At 45.7% G+C, this 18,933-nt stretch overlaps 1 protein-coding gene across 1 annotated transcript in view; it reads right to left on the bottom strand.

Moving 5' to 3' along the window:
- CD9 (CD9 molecule) overlaps window positions 1-18,933 on the bottom strand; it is a 19,580-nt gene extending 647 nt beyond the window's left edge. Inside the window, exons 1-7 of the mRNA XM_080391443.1 lie at window positions 18,795-18,933; window positions 7,842-7,944; window positions 4,900-4,997; window positions 3,624-3,698; window positions 2,922-3,014; window positions 2,279-2,368; window positions 381-464 (exon numbers count right to left, since the gene is read on the bottom strand). Coding sequence (XP_080247569.1) covers window positions 381-464; window positions 2,279-2,368; window positions 2,922-3,014; window positions 3,624-3,698; window positions 4,900-4,997; window positions 7,842-7,944; window positions 18,795-18,854 — 603 coding nt within the window. The 5' untranslated portion in view covers window positions 18,855-18,933. The remainder of the gene's footprint in view (window positions 1-380; window positions 465-2,278; window positions 2,369-2,921; window positions 3,015-3,623; window positions 3,699-4,899; window positions 4,998-7,841; window positions 7,945-18,794) is intronic.

Below are 18,933 nucleotides of genomic sequence, written 5' to 3'. Positions count from 1 at the left end.
GTACTAGCACTGTTATTTCAGTTCTCCAGAAGAGTCTTCAATTGTTAGAAGCAAACAAAAGCAAGGATCACCAAGAGGTATTAGGATTACGAAGCGGGCTAGCAACACGACCAACACATCTTTGCCCTGTATGCGCACACCCTACTGATACAACTTCGCCCCTGCTAAAGCTACAAGGAGGCAGATCCTAATCCACAGCAGGAGCAGGGAGGTCCAAGACACCCCACCTCTACACCGCCTCAGGGCTCTGCAGCACACACCCTGATCCTGCCACTGCTTGCCACTAGTGGAACGGGCTCGTAGAGTGCGATGCCAGGTCCTGTTCGACATACTTCTGCTGTAAGCACCCTTCAGCCGTGTGGCTACCCCTGGAAACTCACCATTATTACAGCAATGCCAAGGCCAACTGCTCCAATCACATTCAGTTTTGAATTGAAGACATCATCGATGGCAGCAGGGCACGACTGAAAGAAACAAGACTCTTCATTAGTGTTTCATAGGTACAAAAGGTCTGTTTCTGCTCTCTTAAGCTCAGGTCTGCCAATTCATGCTACGCTTTGGACCAAGCCTGCTTGCACTAGAGATGAAGACTCATCTTCTGAAAGCTGCTCTGAACTGGCCTTTATTTTCACATCTTCAGAGACAGCCAGGAGTGTCCTAACAAAAAGCTGATGGAGAAGTTTAAATCTACTCCTCAAGTACTTACACCTCTTAACTGTGTCATGGCTATAGCAGGATTCCCCTCTCAACACCTACAGTTGGTCAGAACCAACAGCAGTTGTATCAGACTTTGCTTGTTACTAATGGCTGCCAGCATTTAAGCTGCTGTATTGCTCAGCCCTTCTCAAAATGGATTTGAAGCCACTCTTTGCATTTCCAATTGCTACTGTATATTTGCAGACACCTTACAAACACACAGTATGTGGGAATGGCAGGATTTCTTGAGCTGCATGCATATGTGGGTAGATTCAGAGATGCCAGTTTGCTGGGGAAAGGATTGTCCTTACTTTTTTTAATTACAATAATACATTGTCTTGGATGCTTCAAAGATGCACAGCAGCCAAGAACAACACTGAACTTTTATAGATGTTTAAGTCTGCGAGAGCCTGATAGCTGGTCAAAGTCACATTCCAAATCCTGTCCTACTTATTCCAGCAGCAGACTATAGTGAACCGCTGAAAACATTTTTCTTTAGTTGTTCCTTATCTAGTAGGAAAGGCTGCATCAAGGATTAAAGGAATATACTGGCAAGAATTAATCAGTTACATCAGAGTATCAATACAGCACCGCTGCTCAAAGGCACGCATTGGCCACACCATTACATCCCTTTAATCTTGTAGTCTATCTACTGCTTTTCTAGTTGGGACTAGGCCATAAACACATCAAAAGATGAAGTCAACAGATGAAGCTAAAACACACCAAGCAGAATAAAAACAAACAATAAAACCTGCACGCTGTCTCAGCTACTCCCATATAGTCTAACTCAGACTGTATGGACAGGACTAAAGATACAGTCTAAATAGAGATTGAAATGTCTCATGTGGTCAGATATCTGAACACACAAGATCAGGTGTAGTGAAAGGAAGAGCACATGCAACAAGACCACCAAGTCATTAACTGAATTCCTGCATTGTAAGAACCTTATTTTCTATGGGAGGCTCATACAGGCTGTCTTGGAGTATGAAGCAAGAGCACAAGACAGTTGTAAAAAGAGGAAAAGGGGTAGTTAAGAATTACGCAAGATGTCTCTCCTGTATCTGTGGCATATAGGTACCTTTGCAGCAGTATTTCAATGGGGGAATCTGAGAGTTGACTTCAGTGCCATACTCTCCCAAACAGGCCACCAGTGCACTGCATCCCTCTCCTTTTCCTCACCAAAACCTCAGACCTGCTCCCACTCCATGCTCTACTTCTTCCTAACCAAGAGAGGAGGCAACAGCTCCTGTGCAGCACTAGGAAGGTGCTCCGGCAGTAGCTGCAGTGAGGAGAAGAGCTCTCTAGTGTTTGGGGACTTCTGGTCTTATGCTGTCCATCATGCCAGTGATTCTAGTGACACACAGACTGCGTGTTTCCTGTGCAAGTTCAGATTTCCTGCTGACCCTGCTTGTTCTTTCCACTGTAACAGTACATTCGTTTTCCAAACCCCAGACTGATTATAGCAATCGGTTGCTAAGCAAGCATGATGTAGCAATTTCCCATGGACTGGAAGGGTTTACTCAGACATGTTTCTCATTCTACTCATTGGGCAGAGCTGTTGATGAATTAAGTCATGCTTTACCATTACTGTAAGCGACTCAACCATGGACTTCTTTGGACAGGTGTCCATGAACTGCTGCTCAAGAGCTCCTGTAATACCACAGCAGTCTAGCTACAAAAGAAAACAGGAAAAAGAGGAACAGGTTAAATACTTCATATTTTTGCTCTATATTTGGTAAAAAGGAGAAATAGATTACATTAGGTTTTATTACAGACCTTGTGCAAATCTGCTTAGAAGCCCTGCCAATGTGACTGCTATAAATCTAATGTGAGAAAGTCTTTATTGCATTAAAGGACAAGATTCTGAAAGGAAGAGCTAGATCTCATTCAGTATACACACATGAATTTTGGTGACAGCTTGCACTCCTTACAGACATGAGGATGAACTCAGATGTGCAGGTATGGACACTATGGTGCCTCTAGATCAATACCACAGAGCTAGAGCTTCCCAGCTTGTTTGTTTAGGAAAACACGTAGTTCCACGCATTTCAAAGGTTCAGAGGAACAAAAAAGTATACTGAATTCACTGATACTGTACAAAAAATATTCTTTGCAGTTTGTTCCTAATACTCCTTTGGTTTCTTCTAGTTAGTGAGGTACTAGACAACATGAACAGTGTTAACAAGCTGCATTATTACCTAGTTTCAATAGGACTGTGTACTTACAGCTAACTGAAATGCTTTCAGGGTCTCTCTGGACACTGCTTCAGATCGCTTTTGATATGTTTCCATGTAGAAGTCCTTTAACTCTTCAATAACCTACAGGATAGCAAAGAGTTTTGTATTATTATCCTACCTTAATAATTATGGAAAACTTGTTCCGAGTAAGTCAGTCATCAGAAATTCTGCAGCTTACAGAACACATCTTTTTGACGTGTAGAAACAGAGGGCGGACAGTATTTATCACCCGGACAGGTGAGCGTAACTGGTACACTCACCTTAAAAGCCACACCTAACGGATAAGATAGAACTTCGGAAGAGAAACAGAGTTTCTAGGAGGAGTGCCAGAGTCAAGTCTTTGCCCACTGGTTACATACAAATACTCCCTATTAACTTCTGTACCCCAGAAGTTGCTATATTCCCCAGTTGTATCATACAGGTAGAAAAGCAACCTTGGTCACCAAGCATCTTATTTTGACACAAGACAGAACCTTGACTGCTTGTGAGGGGACAGTCCAAATCAGTCATGTTTTGGATACAGAAACATTCAGCCAGTGGCTGACCATGGGCAGGGACACCTCCTACTAGATCAGGTTGCTCAAAGCCATCCAACCTGACCTTGAACACCTCCAATGACAGAGCATCCACAACCTCTGGGCAACCTGCTCCAGCATCCCACTACCCCACCAACATTTCAGAGCAACCTACCTTTTCTTTATTTGCAAATCCCCAGATTGCAGCAGCAATTTCAAGGGCAAAAATCACGAAAAGGAAGAGGAAGAACTAGAAAAGACAGAGCACTTCATTAAAACCACATCATCACAAAACAATCACATATATACTGCAAGCTTGTCCAATCCCCAGCATCCAGCCTTGTGGGAACCATCACTCAGCCAGGTTCCAGTTGGAGGTCTGAACCACTGTTAAGGGCAGGAAAGAGGGCACACTGCACTGGGTCAGCACTTCTTCCCAGGAGCGTCAGAAAGTCTAGCAGTGTTTTCCAAGCAGAAGTCTTCCTTTTTGATCACTGTTAATTAAAACCAATCATCTCTTAACTCAGACCTTGAAGTTGCCCAGGTCAGACACGTCACAATAGCTGACACCAATTCTTTTCTCTGATTTGTCTCTCCTATTGCTTTAGGAGTCATTACTTAATACCTAGTTGCCACCAACTCCCAGAGAGCTAATAGTCACTTCTTTGTTGTGTATTCCATAATATAAATAAAAAAGTGTCATCTCTATGTTTAATTGACTTCCAGGTCCAGAACACCACACCATTTAAAGGCACTTTTAAAGAGATGCTCAGAGTTAACAGCAAAGGGCTAGAGGCATCATTTCACAACACGTGTATGAAATGTGCTTCCATGACACAGAAGGAGAATTGTTCTTTCACCAGCTACAGTAGTAGTCTTTTATTAACTAAGTCTTCTGGTTATTTGGATGAGTAGTTCCACAAGTGTACAGATGTGCATGAACCCAGTAAGCTCTACTGGTCCCTCCAGTCTGAAAACAATGAGGTTGCTCTCCAATAATTGGCTTGCAAAGCAGTTTTCAACTAGACTAGCTCATCCTGTTCTTATGAACAGTAGAGGCTTGTTGTTTCGAGGATCAACTAACAGTTCTGGTCTCAAACATAAAAGATTGCACAGCTTTGACAGTTCAGGACAAACTGTTTATTAAACAGCATCACTCTTATCTACATTTAGTTCTGTGCTCACACGTACTCCTAAGCTTGATACTCAAATGTCTGAATTTGAGTCACTAACTCCTGAAGTCCTCTTGTATTCAAATACAACATGGACATTTTGATTTAGGGCCAGAAGTGCAAGCTATTCATTTAGTGTTTTGGCACTGCATGGGTAACCATAAATTTAAATGTTGGAGTTAAAACAATCAGTATCTACTGCCCTTTAACTGAACAGCGATGTTTTCCTTCCTTTCTCATTGTGCTGCTAATAATTTAAACACCACTCTGAACACTTACCAGGCCAAGCATACATTGAGATTCCTGCAATGCACCACAGCATCCCAAGAAACCAACCAGCATCATAAGTGCACCAGCTCCAATAAGGATGTAAACTCCTAGGGAGGAGAAAGACATGTACACAGGCTAGTTGACCTCAGCAGCAAGGTATAAAAATCAGTTGCTCCACAAACAGCATTTGTAGCTTTTGCCAAGATTTATGTTTCTTTACTGTTCCAAGCAAGGCGGCGGCTGTGCTTAATTTTCAAAGCAAACACAACTTCAAAACTTGTAGTGAAATGCATTGATAAATAAAAAATTCAACTTGTTAACAATTAATGTGCACCACTACTGCAGTTTCACAAGTTTTAGAAAATGGGCAAGATAAAGCCATCTAAGACAAACTGCAAGACATACTTTAAAACTGGCTCAGAGCCAGAGGTGTCAACTTCTCTTCAGATGAAGTGTGCTGCAGTTAGAGACAGCTGGAACTAGTGATGTATCAACATCCAAGAGTTCTTGAAGCATGCTACCTCTAGGAGATTGGGTATTAAAAGGCATTATAATCACTGCCATAAGGCTTTAAATGCTTTCCTACCCTGCTTTTCCATCAGGAAACACCAAATTGTTCTACCAGTCATGGTAATATAAGTCTATACTTCAGCTGTCTTAACTTGACAGCCCTTCTAACTAAGAAATTTGGCATTTTCTGCTTCTGCAAAAGCAGGTACTTCAACAACGGCATCAAGTGGCTCAGCCCGTAGACCATTCTGCCCAGAAATTAGGTAGCAAGTGTGTTGGGAGCATAAAGGGCAAATGTTTCTGAGCTAAAAGACTCCATTTACGCCCCATCCTCCCCTAAGCTTGGGAACTGCCAGCTTAAGCATTACAGCTGCTAGCTGGTGAGCACAGCAAGAGCTAACGAGCAAAGCAACTCCCATAGGATGGAAGGAAAGTATTACTGGGGTGATGAAACACAAAGAATCAGCACAAAGCACATAAAATTAGTATGACATTTCTATCGCTATAGAATGCTGGCCTTCCAAAACCCAGTCGATACTATTTAAAGAAAGCCACACCCAAGCATTTGCAAATGAGATTTTCTAGATACAAACCAGTCATATCAGCTGCCAGAATAAACATCTACTTGATTAAGCATATGCAGATGACTAAGCCTGACATTACTTATCAGCATGAAATTCTGGCGCTGATTTTTACCCCAGCTTTAGCTTTTTCCATTTCGCAGGAGTCCCCCAGAACCTCTCATCTCAGTAGTATAGGAAGCTTTTGAAGTAACTTGCTTTGTTACTCTGTGCCAATCGACAGAATCTTTCCATTTCCTATTGGAAGCTGCAATCAGTAACTACTCCCAGAAAAATATGTTAGCAGTAATTCCTACTAAACTTTTTTAGAACTCAGTTTAACCTACAGAAATTTCAAGTAGGCTACACTGGCTGTGTTCTGCCAGTAGCTGAAATATCACATCATAAAACTTTTATGTTTCAGGAGGTGAAAGAGTTGTTTCAGACTACCCAACGTAAGACTTGTTAAATATTCAACTCAACGGCTAAGTTTAGATTTCTGTTCCTTTTCCAGGGTCCAGTTAAAAGCATCTGGAAATCTTACTGGCAGCTGCAAGAACCCAGTTTGCTACCATGCCAGCATTATCAAGGGAGAAATACAAGGCCTCTCACAGATAAGCTGTCTGCACACCTGTGGCCTCTTCATGAAGTTGCACAAAGCATTTCAATACTCCCAACTACGACCTCTAACAGGCTTAACTCATCATTCTTAACAGTACTCCTTGTAGGCACAGACTACCTTGGTACTATAAGGCTGCAGCATGAGGTGCACCTCCCTTACAGAGTCTTTACTGACCCTTCAGACACCAGTTTGGGTCAGTAAAGACTCTGTAAGTGTCTCTGTGACAGGTTGAGCAGCTCACCACAGGAGCCAATTTTCTCAGCAAGAGAAAGGCCAACAAGTAATGCCACATGGGACACTGCAAATCCAGGTGCTACAGGGATGCGAAATACATATGCACAAGGATCATCCAAATCAGACAGACATATGTTAGAAAGGTACGTATTTGAATTTGCTTTCTTCTGCATTAAGAGGTCTTCAACTCAGCTACTTGGTTTCAAAAAAGGTTTGAGTGCATCCATGTGACAACCACCAAAAGCTGGTGTTCCTCTGCCCAACCCTGAAGTGACTGTAGAGATCAAAATCTTACAGTTGGGATAAAATCCTATCCAGTTACAGACTCCTACAACATCAGAATAGCAAACTGAAAACCTGCGTGTCTATCCCCTAATTCGTTATCTTGCAAGACAATACATCAAAGAATAACTTCCACCTGGCCTAAGACTACCTTGATCTAGGTTGCTCATTTAAACCACTGTATTTGTGCATCCTTTCCATTAGTTCAGTGTAAGTTTGCATACACAGGGCTGCAAGAGTTAGACAATAGTACATACGCCCTGAGTGACGAGAGAACAGAGTTATGGTTTTGGATAGCTTAGGTTGGTCACTTTGGAGTAAAAAAAAACATTAGTGTCATTTGCAACTACCTAGTTTAGAGCAAAACTTTAAGGACCCACACTGTGAGAAGGATCATGAAGAAGCACCCTCCATGTCTACCAGAAGCCCCTGGGGGGTTACAAAATGGTTACCAGCAGCACACAAAGAGCAACTGCAGGGTTTAAGCTGGGGGGGGGGGGGTAAGATAGTGATATACAGTGCATGAAGAACCAAGAAACCTCTAGCATAAGGCTGCTGCTGCTTTCTGCACAAGAGCTCAGAGATTGCCCCATGCACCAGCCAAGGGGAACTGCTCTCTGCCCCATCAGGGCTGTTTAGGATTGTTTTGTCTTTAGCCTTTGAGAAAGATGAAGGTTTCTAAGCATTCTGGAAATCGGGGTGCAAAACTCAGATCTATCACCCAAAGCCATCTCCCAGCTTACCAGTGTAAAATGTTGTGTTGTTGGATTCCAGTTCAAAGATGTTTTTGGTCTGTGAATCAAATCGAAGCCATAGTCCAATTGCAAGAACTGCTGTCCCTGCAAGCTGTAAGAACAAATAAGGCTTGTTAAATAATGTCAGTCAATGCATTCACCCCTGCATCAGTAACAACATCAGAAGTAAACAGGATACAGCTCAAAGAGCTTGTGACAAAGAACCAGCGTAAGAGGATGGGGATACCAAACCCAAGAACAAACTTGGGTCCTGACGTGAGGCACCTCACTGACAGATGTGTTTACATATTAAAAGTACAATGCCACACAAGAACAATGCCATTTTTCTTCACTGAAAATACCCAAGGTTTACCGAAGTGCTAAATGTCAGTATTTCTAGTGACCCCTCCGCACTCACTGTTTTATTCTGGGTGACTGCAGTGACACCACATGGCTTAGTGATCTTAAATCTTCACACTGAAGGACACATGTGCCACAAGAAAAAGTGCCTTTAAGGCCAGCTAAACATTCCAGCATTTTAAACAGACTGCCAGGAGTTCAGTACAGGAGTTCAGGAGTTTAGAAAGAGTATTCTTTCTTGCAAAACAGGATAAAACCAATCCAATAAGCTACTGCACTGACAGGAAGAGGAAAATGCAGGCTGTTGAAATAGCAACATCACTGTGTGTTGATCTGGAACACCACAATCAAATTTTAGATGATATTCAGTTTTATTTTATTACCATCTCTGACTGTGCCTCCAGGTTCCTCTTAACATTGGTGCCTGTGCTTGTTCCAAGTTGCATATATAAATTAGCTTCTGGATGAAACATCTGGCAGAAGGCATTGGAGAAACAGCAAGAAAGAGGGAACTGCACTCTGGTAAGGCAAACACTAGCTGTTTGCTGTGAACAGACAGAACCCACCCACTTTTAAAGAGGAATAAAAAAACTTTTTTTGCATGTAAGTTGACCCCAAAGAAACTAGAAAGCTGGAGAGTGCTTCTCAGTTCTTCCTTCTCTCCTTTGAAGACCATTTAACCACCAAAAAAGCTCTACAAAAGTGAGGTGAGGACAGAAATAACACACACTGCAGCAGACATTAAAAATTTAAACTTCAGAGTGAGCAATAAGCTTAAAGTCTGGGGCTTTGGTTAGGTGAAGCATGCATGAAGAAAAAAATCCCAAAGCCTTATTTCTGATAAGAAGTTCCTTCTAGAAGGGAACAACATTCTTGATTCACCTCCAAGAAACTGAAGTGTTTAATGTCAATTTTCAGTGGGAATTCGGAAGGCATTCCCACAGAGAGCATCCGTGGGTACACTCCTTCCAGACGGAGCCCAACTCCTCAGCCTCACGCTCTCCCCATGGGGAGCCGGAGAGCCCTTTCTCCCAGCTATAGGAGCGTTTACATGCAAAGGCAGGTGCAGTTTTGCTGCCCACGGCTGTCTCCTGTGACCTCTTTGGCTTGCTCTTCCCAGGAAAGTTGGGCAAGCTTTGAAGGTTCACACAAGACTAGGAGGATGGAGTCAAGTAAGGGTTTAAGGGCAGGTATACCCCTGGTAGCTTCTCAGCAGGAAGCATTCCAACTTAAGTGTGAAAGGGCTCAGGTATCAGTGGAAAAAAACCAAAAAGCAAGAGGCCAGCTGCTCCAGGAAAACCGGCATTTCTTGTATGGCAGGCACCTGACTCCCAAGCCTGCCTCAAAGAGGAGCTGCAGGGTTTTAGCCAGGAAAAGAGATGAAGCGATACACAATGCAAAGAGCCAAACCCAAATGGAGGCTTCCAGACCTACGCAAAAGGCACTTTGTTGGTGTCATGGGCACACAGGCTTACTCACAAAGTGCAGGGAGAAAGCCTGCGCATACCTGCCACCTTCCTTGTTAGGGCTATGCTGGCAAAATAATTTTAAGTTATGCAGAACAACCTTGGTGGCACACTGCATGCCACGAGAGCATCATGTCAACGCACTGTGCCGCAGCACTGCAGGGGAAGGGAGAGGTGCAGCAGGTGGGCTGGCAGAGAAGGGTCGCTGCTCTGCCCCCACTCACAGACTTCACAATCTCATCTCACTTCAGTACCTCCGTTCAAAAACCAGACAGGCTTGGTGATGGAAAAGACTCTGTTTCTAGCCTCCAATTAGGTCACTTGGTATTTAATACTACTCTGATGCTCGCTTTCCTGGGTCAAACAGTCTTCAGCTTTTATAGGCATCCAGATCTGTAGCATTAGGAGAAGAAACCTACAGCCTCCGCTTGTTTTGCTAGGAACTCCTGAATTGCAAAGCCAGAAGCCAGAGCACACCCAGCTGCCTGCACCTACCCATGTTTGCTGTCTGACAAGGCTCAGCGCTTGCGAGCTCTGGGGCAGCACTGCAAATGGACCAGCACAGCAAAGGGCTGTAACACCAACCCCCAGAGCTGATCCCCCAAACAGACCTGTAAGGCCAGAGTACCCAAAGTGTGAGGAAACTAAGCCATACTACAGCTGTGTAGGTAATCTTACAAGCCCAAGCACAGCAGAAGCTCAGTTAATGATCTCTTCAGAAACTGACTGGTTAACATCAGGGAGAGCTGACATACTTAACATGGCTCCTCTCAAAACACAAACTTATCTTTGGGTAGCAGTGGGGAAGGGTTAAGTGGCATGTTTTCTCCTTGAGAAACAGTCATCATGTGAACAAATATGATCATAAGGAAGCAAAAAACTTATGGGGTCACAGAACAGTAATAATACTTTATGCCAGCGAACTGCTCCACAACACTAAAAAAAGGAAGGATTAAATAAAGTGATAATTCTCTCCATGGTGGACTAGGAAAAACACGCAGGTCATTCTTGCAAGAAAAAGTGACTTTTTGTCTCAGTTTAAGGAAAGCAGACTTGTGTTCTCAGTTTGTGTTCTTCCTACCCACAGTGAACTAAAAAAAGTCAGTTTTAAAGCAGAAAGCAAGAAAGTCATTTGAAGCTTAAAGTCTTCATCAAAACAACAAGAGACAAGGGCACCACCACCAGCCTTGGTGGGAGAGGCGAGCACAGCCCCGTGGGCACCCACAGCACTTGGCAGTGTCTCAGACCAACCTGGCAATCGTCAGAGGCTGCTGCAGGGCCAGCTCTGCTCATGCACACTACGCCAGTGGGTTTGGGCAACTGTGTTTCTGTGGTTTTAGTAGCTGTGTTTTTCCTCCCCGGCAAAGGGGTGCAAGCCAGCCCCCCCCACCTAGGCTGCATGGAAGCAGCTCCCCCGATGAGCTGGTTGTTGGGTTTTTAATCCATGTCTTTTCCCAATCCAACAGACCTGTTTTGTCATAGGAGTAATACAGGATATTTCCAAGATCTATCCTGTGCTGAAAAAGAAATTCAACAGAACAAGAAAAAAAGCATCTGTTTTCCTGAAGTTACTCACTTTGTGTGCAAAAACTTACATGTTTCATGAGCATACAAAACTTAGAGCAGCAGTTCTGTAAGTACCATGTTTCTGTAGTAACAAGTATAGGAAAGGGAACTCAGAAAGTTGGGGGTTTTTGTAAGCAATCTGACCAAAATGTGAAGTTAAAGGGGTACTACTCACTCACTGTACTGGAAAAGTTTGTGGCAGCCACTCTCCAGTAACAGCATGTCCTGGCACAAGTATGCTACTGACATCCTAACAAGGCTTCCTTGTGTTTCCCCTAACCACTAAGCATCTTACAACTCCCAGCTCATTTCTGCTAGACTTATCTCTATTCTACAGTGCAACAGACATATGCTTAAAGATAAAAATACCTCATCATTCCTCTCCAGTCCTGTGGAGGTTCCTTAAGTGTTTTTCTGATTATTTTTTTTTTTGCATCACATGCAAATATACCCCCATTGCTTCAAAGGCTTTATTCCCACATGCATCTTTCTGCCTGTTGCAGCAGACAAAACCAGCTTTTTTGGTCTGTCTGCCTTCCTTCACAGCCCTGCACCTTCTCTAGTGAGCCTCTGTGCAGGACTTCCCTCCGGCCCACCCAGCCCTACATGCTGACAAGTGCCTTCTACAGTCAGCCCTTTCCATTTCCCTGGTTTCCCCCTTGCAAACCACATGGTCTCGCCACTAGGCATATTAAGCATGTACCCATATTAAGCACGTACCACAGCATTTATCTTTGACACCCTGCTTTCTTTTACCGTGCCATGTGACAAGACCCATCTCCATGGAGGCAGAAGCCAGACCACTCTGCCTGCCTTCCTCCCTCCACCATAGTTTGCCAACTTCAGCATGAACTTGGAGCACCGAGTGCTGAGGCATGCTATCAAGTAATTTCCACTCCATTCTGCCCCCCCCCCCCCCCCCCCCAACTTCCTTTTAACATCTGAGGTTTCACAGACATGGTCTCCTAGCAGAAAGCTTGCACAGGGAATCATTGGATTTAATGATACTAGTGTAATACACATTAAAAGCTTGAGCTTTTCAAACTAGAAACTCCCATTTTTTGTTAGCGTATCCCACGATACGGCAGTGTGTGACACTTCAGCTAAAAATCAGACTTGGAGCTTCCTCTGCATGAGACAGCTAACTCTTCCCTCATTGTGCAAGACGGCACATTAACAAAGCCAGGACAACACACAATGTTGTGAAACACCCAGGGCAAAGAAACTGGGAACACCAGGAGCAGTAATGAACTGTTTCTGTCCTGTTACTTGCTGGTACTCTATAAATAAAACCCCATAAAGTACATAGAGATGAGGCTCAACATCACTCTAAATCCTTAATTACAGCATTAAGTGTTATCCACACAAGCACAGGTTTTCAAACTTCTGGGAAAAAAGCTTTCTTAACAGATGTGCAATGAGTGCCAGCAGTTATATAAGAAACTACAGCTATTTCCAAACTCCTCTGGAAAAAAAAAAAAGTAGATTGGAAAGGAAGTATTTTCTTTCTGCTTAGGTTAGTTTCAAGAATGTTGTGGACTAAGTTAATGTCACAGCATTTATTGCAATAAAATGGTGCTCTAGTACAGGAGGAACAGCATTACAGAATTCCTGAATCATTGCCAAGATCAGTGCCCATTTCATACAAGTTCCTATTCAGAAGCCAGTCTACTATATTTGCAATTTAAATCGCAAATAGGAGCTAGGACTGCTAAAACTGTAAGTACAAGTAGCTTCACATCAGACTTTTCAAGGCAACACCCTCCAACTCCATTCTTGACTTCACAGCACTTGATAGAGGTAAAATAGATTGAACTGAACCCAAACAGCATTTTGATTCATTTGCTGCAGTCAGCGACCAGATCAGTTGATTACAGAAAGCAAAAGCAACTTATTTATGTTCCTTTTGTATGTGTGCATATCTGCTACTAGTGTGTGTGTGCATATTTCCCTGACCATCCTGCAAGTCCTCTTTTCCATTTCAGCCAGGAAGACCCACTCCAGAAGTCTGAGCACTGAACTGCTACCAGCTGCCCCTGGTGCAGCACAAGCAGATGACATTACAGTTCTGAATGGAGTCACAGGTACCTTCAAGTTACAGAAAGAAGAGAGCCCTCCAGGCCTGATCATGCTAACAGCACTTCAGCCCGCACTCCCATGGACTGGTTAGTTTATATAACATAAAACGCTCTAAAAAGCCAGGAGACTGTTGCCTTGTAGAGGAACAAGAAAATTGCTCGAAGACTCAATGTGAACTCTGACTGTATTGCCTATAATACATTAAATTATAAATGTTAGTAAACGTCTTTGTATTCCACAAAACATACAAGGGAAAACCCCAGCATTTAAGTTTAAAGATGCAAAAAAAGCCCTTGCTTTTCTTCGGTAGCAGAAAGCCAGTGGGAGAACAGGCAGGCACATGCTCTATGTGCGGCCACGCCAGGCACTTGCACAACATGCACTGAGCTGCTTGGAGGAGCCCACAGTTCTTAGGGAAAGATTCTGTCACCAGGGCCAACAAGCCTAAGCAAACCCCAGGAGTCAAGGGAGCTAAGCTACAGGTAGTCACTCATTACACAACTCAAGCATGTGCTCGCACTAAGGTTGTTCAAAACCAGCTTTGGTAAGACCAATCCATATCCACATAATGTGATGCTTCCACTGTCTTCTTGCCAAGCTCAAGCCAGCCTGGTGGAAAAAAATATATTAGCTCTGTATCAACCTCAACACTTCCATCCCCCACCCCAAATCAACCCCCAAACTTCCAAAGACCTGGTACAACTTTCATTACAGACCAGACCCAAAGATGACCGGGCCAGCACCAGTGATGCTGAGACACAAGAGCTGTGTGCAAATCCAGGTGGGAGTACACCAGCCCAACAGCTGCAAGGAGCCTGGTGTCTGCAGCAATACTTGAACCAAAGGGAAAACACAGCCACCCCACATTCCCATACCTCTGAGAGGCGATTGCATCACCTTACAGATCAATTCAAACAACAGCAAAAAGCATTCTGTACAAATCCAGTGGTTAACCAGACTTCAGAAGCATTTGCAGCGCTCATCCAAGAGTGTCCCCACACCCCTACCTTCCCTTCAGGCCACAAGCTCATTTTAACCAAAGGTCTGGAATCCCAAAAGTTTCAGAGAACATCATGCTAGCAACATATATGCCTGGCCTTACCAACTGGAGAAAAGCCATCAGACCAGTTATGACCTAGCACAGCATCCTACAAGGGGGCTTCTCAGGAAGGGTCATCAGAACAGGGCAGACACTTGCATTTCCCAGGATTAACCTCCCAGTTTACATGTTGAGCACCTACAAGTTGTGCAAGGACACAGACAGCACATTCTGAGAAGGAAAAATTAACTGAAGGCTGCTGAACACGGTGTTAACTGGGTACCCCACAAACCACATACTCCACAACACCTGCTGGGGAGAAAGCACTACCACCATCCCCACAGCCATACCATCTTCTTCTGAAATTTTCAGGCTTAACACCCCTCAGTCCTTGCTCACTGACTCTTTCAATACAGCCAGGTCCTACCTACTACCAGGTCAGTTGTGATCCTACAGACCTCTAACACATTTGCTTTGTCTGTTTCCAGGCTGAAGAATCCTCATTCACTCACAGTACTCAACAGCTGAAACCCCCTCCTCTTCCTCTCCCAAACCTTACCAAGCTCCACTATGTTCTCCTTGAGGTAGGCAGAAGAGCAGAGCAGCCCATAGCACTGCAGGACACCAGCACACCATGGATCGATGGAGTGGTACCATCTTTCCTCTTCTCTAGGTCCTTCACTTTTGAAGCTGGCTCTCCTTTGTTGTTGCTGAGGACCCTCCTGGTGCTTTTGTGAAGCCATCATAGACCCTTTTATCCCAAGACTTCATTGCTCTGTGGCAGCAGTTGCCTCTGAATCAACTAGTTCGTGACTCCCTGCTCCTGCCACCCACACACATTGACACCTGCCTTTCGCAAGCATCACACTGTCACATAGCCTGCTACATCAGCATGCACTCATCTTCATTACTGAGTACTGGATGCTACTCAAGCACTGAACTGTTACTTCAAATCCTTCTCCAGATTACGTGGGACTGTATCAACCACCACACAGCTTGCTCCTGCATGCCAGCTCTGCTTGTTCTCTCCACTGCAAGACAGCTCCACTTCATCTCAGCAAGCAATTTCATCCCTGCCAGGACCTTACTCCAGGGCTACTTAGCTTCCCCAAGAGCTCTGACTTCCAGGAGACACTGGACAACTGAACTAAGACCAGCCAGCCCTTGCTCCCTCCCAGATGCAGGCTTTCAAAGACTTCAATTTAACAGCTTCATGAAGCCCAGCTTCCCCTTGCAGTAACCATTCTCTCTTCTCCAATGTCACATCTCCTCCGTGGGTACACAAACTTTTTGTTTTTAAAGATTCTTCCCAGAGGCACTTCATTTGTCACTCTGCATAACCCAGAGTAACATAAAAAACCAGCCTCAAATTCACCACATTCCAGCCCTCTGGCACAGAGGTGGGTGGTTGAGCAGGAGGTTTTACCCAATCACAATGCATTTATAGTTCTGAAGTAATACTACATGACCCTGGAAAGTTGTTAATTAGCATTTGCTGTTGTTGTTTCACAACCTTTTCACACAGGAGTCAATTCAAACATGTGAGGGATTCAGAGTCAAAGACAGGTTACAGCACAAAATGCCCCCAAGCACTCCCGGTAAGAGAAAGTCTTGTAGAACATCACTCAACATGCTTTTACACCTGGACCGACTGACATCTCTAAGGTCCTCCTGGGAAGCTCCCTGGTCCTAGTGAGTCTCAAGAGGGATAGGTTAGTTGGGTTTGCTTTTGCAAGTTACTCCTAAAGCTTTCTTTTGGCTAGCCTTATTGTTTTCTTTTATTTGACCTGCCAGCGCTTATGAACATTATCTCCTTCCTTTGGACACAGCTTCAGCTTTGCTAGTTTCCCTACTTTTAATAGCCTCCTATATCAAGTAAGCTTTTTCTGCTTCCTCTTGCCCTCACTTGTCTGATGAAGGCAAACACATGTGACCTAACACATACCTGCAGGTTTGCTGCAGACCATTTGAATTCCTCACCTGTCCTTTTGCAGCAACTTATTTTAAGACAGGGGTACTGTGTGAATACGATCACAGCTTCACAGGACATTTTAGCTCCTCCTGCTCCAGGAGGTTCACTAAATCCAACTACATCACTGTCACAATTCCCAGGCAGCACTTGAGCAATAGGACCCCACACCCATGGACAACTCAGAATCAAGCAAAGGCTTGTTCCTCCTCTTGGGGATGGGGAGGGTGTCCCAAGGCCACAAGGCCTGTCACTGACTGTGATATTAATTTTAGGATCAGAATTGCACTTGGGCACAAAACTTTTGCTCATTTCCATTACTTAAGACTTTTTACATCTGCAATGAGATAGGAAATGCTGAAGTCTTCTTTCTCATTAGGGTTGTTCCTGCCCCAAGACTTTTTTTTTTTTTTTTTTTTTTTTACACTTTTCATGAAGGCCTAACAGTCTGTGCCCCAAGTACTGCTACTTCACTCCCCCATAGAGGACATGAGGTTCACCAACACCATACCTGGAACTCCAACAGTTTTGTTAAGGGCACAGATACATGCAGTGAGCCCTGAAAGCCAAGGGCTATTCCAGCTGGTCTACAAACACCAACCTCTGGCTAACCCAAGCCACTCTTATTCACTGCCTCTTGGTGCTTCTAGCCACTTGTTGGGATACTCTGAGAAGCAGCATTCATATCCTTTCAATTCTTTTTTTCCTCACTCCTTCTCTCCCTTTTCCCACATCCTAGCTGGACCCAAGAAGGCCACCTGAAGAGCTGCGTCCTCATGGCTCCTCTGGGCAGCAACTCTGCCAGCCTATGCAGGGTACAGCCCCCTCCCCTCCACCCTGTTAACCAGTCAAGCCTGCGTCCATGCTTACTGGGCACCAGAATGTGCAAGTAAAGCTTTGGAGCCTTGTTACCATAACACCCCCAAGCAACAGACACCTCCCAAGCTAAACAAAAATACACTCCCTATGCTCAGCCCTGGGCCCCAGACAGCAAACCTGCGATGCTCACACGGAGAGCACCTTTGAGGCAATTCCTTTGCCCCAACAAGCATTCTTGTGCTATAGAACAGTTTGTAGAAAGTCTGTAGCTTTCAAAAAAAATAATAAAAGAATGCCCCACAAAGCAAACCACGACTGTTTCCTCCTGTTTCAACAGGCGGCTTAGCACCTCCCTGTCCCAGAGGCTTCAGCTTGTGCATTGCTTGACTTTCTTCCTACCAGCTATAACCCTCTGATTAGGACCCCGCTGCTCACCCTCCCGGTGAGCCTCCGGTAGCAATACAGGATTTCCTGTGCCCGCATAAGGTTCCTCTGCACAACCTCCCTCAACTGCAGCCCAGACCCGTTTTCTTACTTTGCTGCAACCCACTTTTGAGTCGAGAGATCACAAGTACTTTATCCGTTAGCATTGCGTCTTCCAGCCATCCCACGTGAAATACTGTAACTTACTCCAGAAGTGGTTTCTTTCCACAAGCTCTGACTTAATTTCTCCACATCAGAGGGTGAAAAAGGAGTCACACACGCATTTCTCCACTGTTGTAGACAGCCAAGAGAAAAAACTTTTTTCTTTTTTTAACCTCACACTTCACACCTACACATTAGACATGTGTTCCCTGGGTATTTTTCCATAAGGTAGAACATGCTGAATTCAGGTGTCCCTGCACCGCGTACTCCAGAAAAGGCTGCTAACCTCTCGGTTCAGCCCTGCTTCCCGGTGAAGCAGAGGCAGCAGTGCCAGAGGCGGCACTGGGAACACGGTCTCCCCTTGCAGCAGCGCTGTGCTCCCGCGGACCCTGCTGCCCTAGGGTTTGCCTTCAGCAGACGCTGCCCAGGCAGCGGGAGGCGCAGCCACAGCCTCAGCCGGGACCCCCGCCGGGGTGGGCTCACACGCGCGAGGGTCGCGGCCACCTGGCTGGCGAGGAAGGGGCTCCCCACCCCGCCGCGCCGCCACAGCTACCCGCAAAGGGCACAACCCGCACGGGGCGCCGGCAGGACGCTGCCCCCGCAGACGCGGCGGGCGGGACACGGCGCTGCCGGCGCTCCTGGGGGCAGCGGACGCAGGCCATAGAGCGGCGGCCGAGGGGCTGCTGGCTCCGGCGTGCCCCGCCAAGTGCGGGGCGCTCAGCGCATTCACCGCCGCAGCAGGTAACCGGGCGCCGCCCCCGTCCCCCCGCCGGCTCCGCGCCCCGCGGGGGCACAGGCGCCGGCCCGGGGCCGCCCCCGTACCGCCGCCCCCCCCGGGGGAACCCCCGCAGCCTGAGGGAAGAGGGGGGGGCGCCGGGCCGGGCGCTCACCCCCCTCCTCCCGGGCGGTGCGGCGGCGGCAAAAAGTAAGGGGAGAAAAAAAAAATAAATAAAAAAAAAAGCAAAAGCAAACAACAACGCTGCAAAGCAACCTGCGCTCGCGGAACTTTGCCCCCTCCCGCGGGCTCCCCCCGGGCAGGCGGCGAGCGAGGGGCACAGCCCCGCGGCGGGGTCCCTCACCCAGAAAATGAAGTTGAAGCCAAAGAGCAGGTACTTGATGCACTTGGTGCCTCCCTTCATGGCGGCGGGACGCTGGCGGCGGCAGGGACGGCGGCGGTCAACACACCTCGGCTGGGCGCCCGTCCTTAAATGCGGCTCC

The sequence above is a fragment of the Falco punctatus genome, assembly GCF_963210335.1.
Source record: "Falco punctatus genome assembly, chromosome: 6".
In the NCBI taxonomy this organism is placed as follows: Eukaryota; Metazoa; Chordata; class Aves; order Falconiformes; family Falconidae; genus Falco; species Falco punctatus.
The sequence above is the reverse complement of the archived record's forward strand: the minus strand, read 5'-3'. Positions and strand labels throughout refer to the sequence as shown.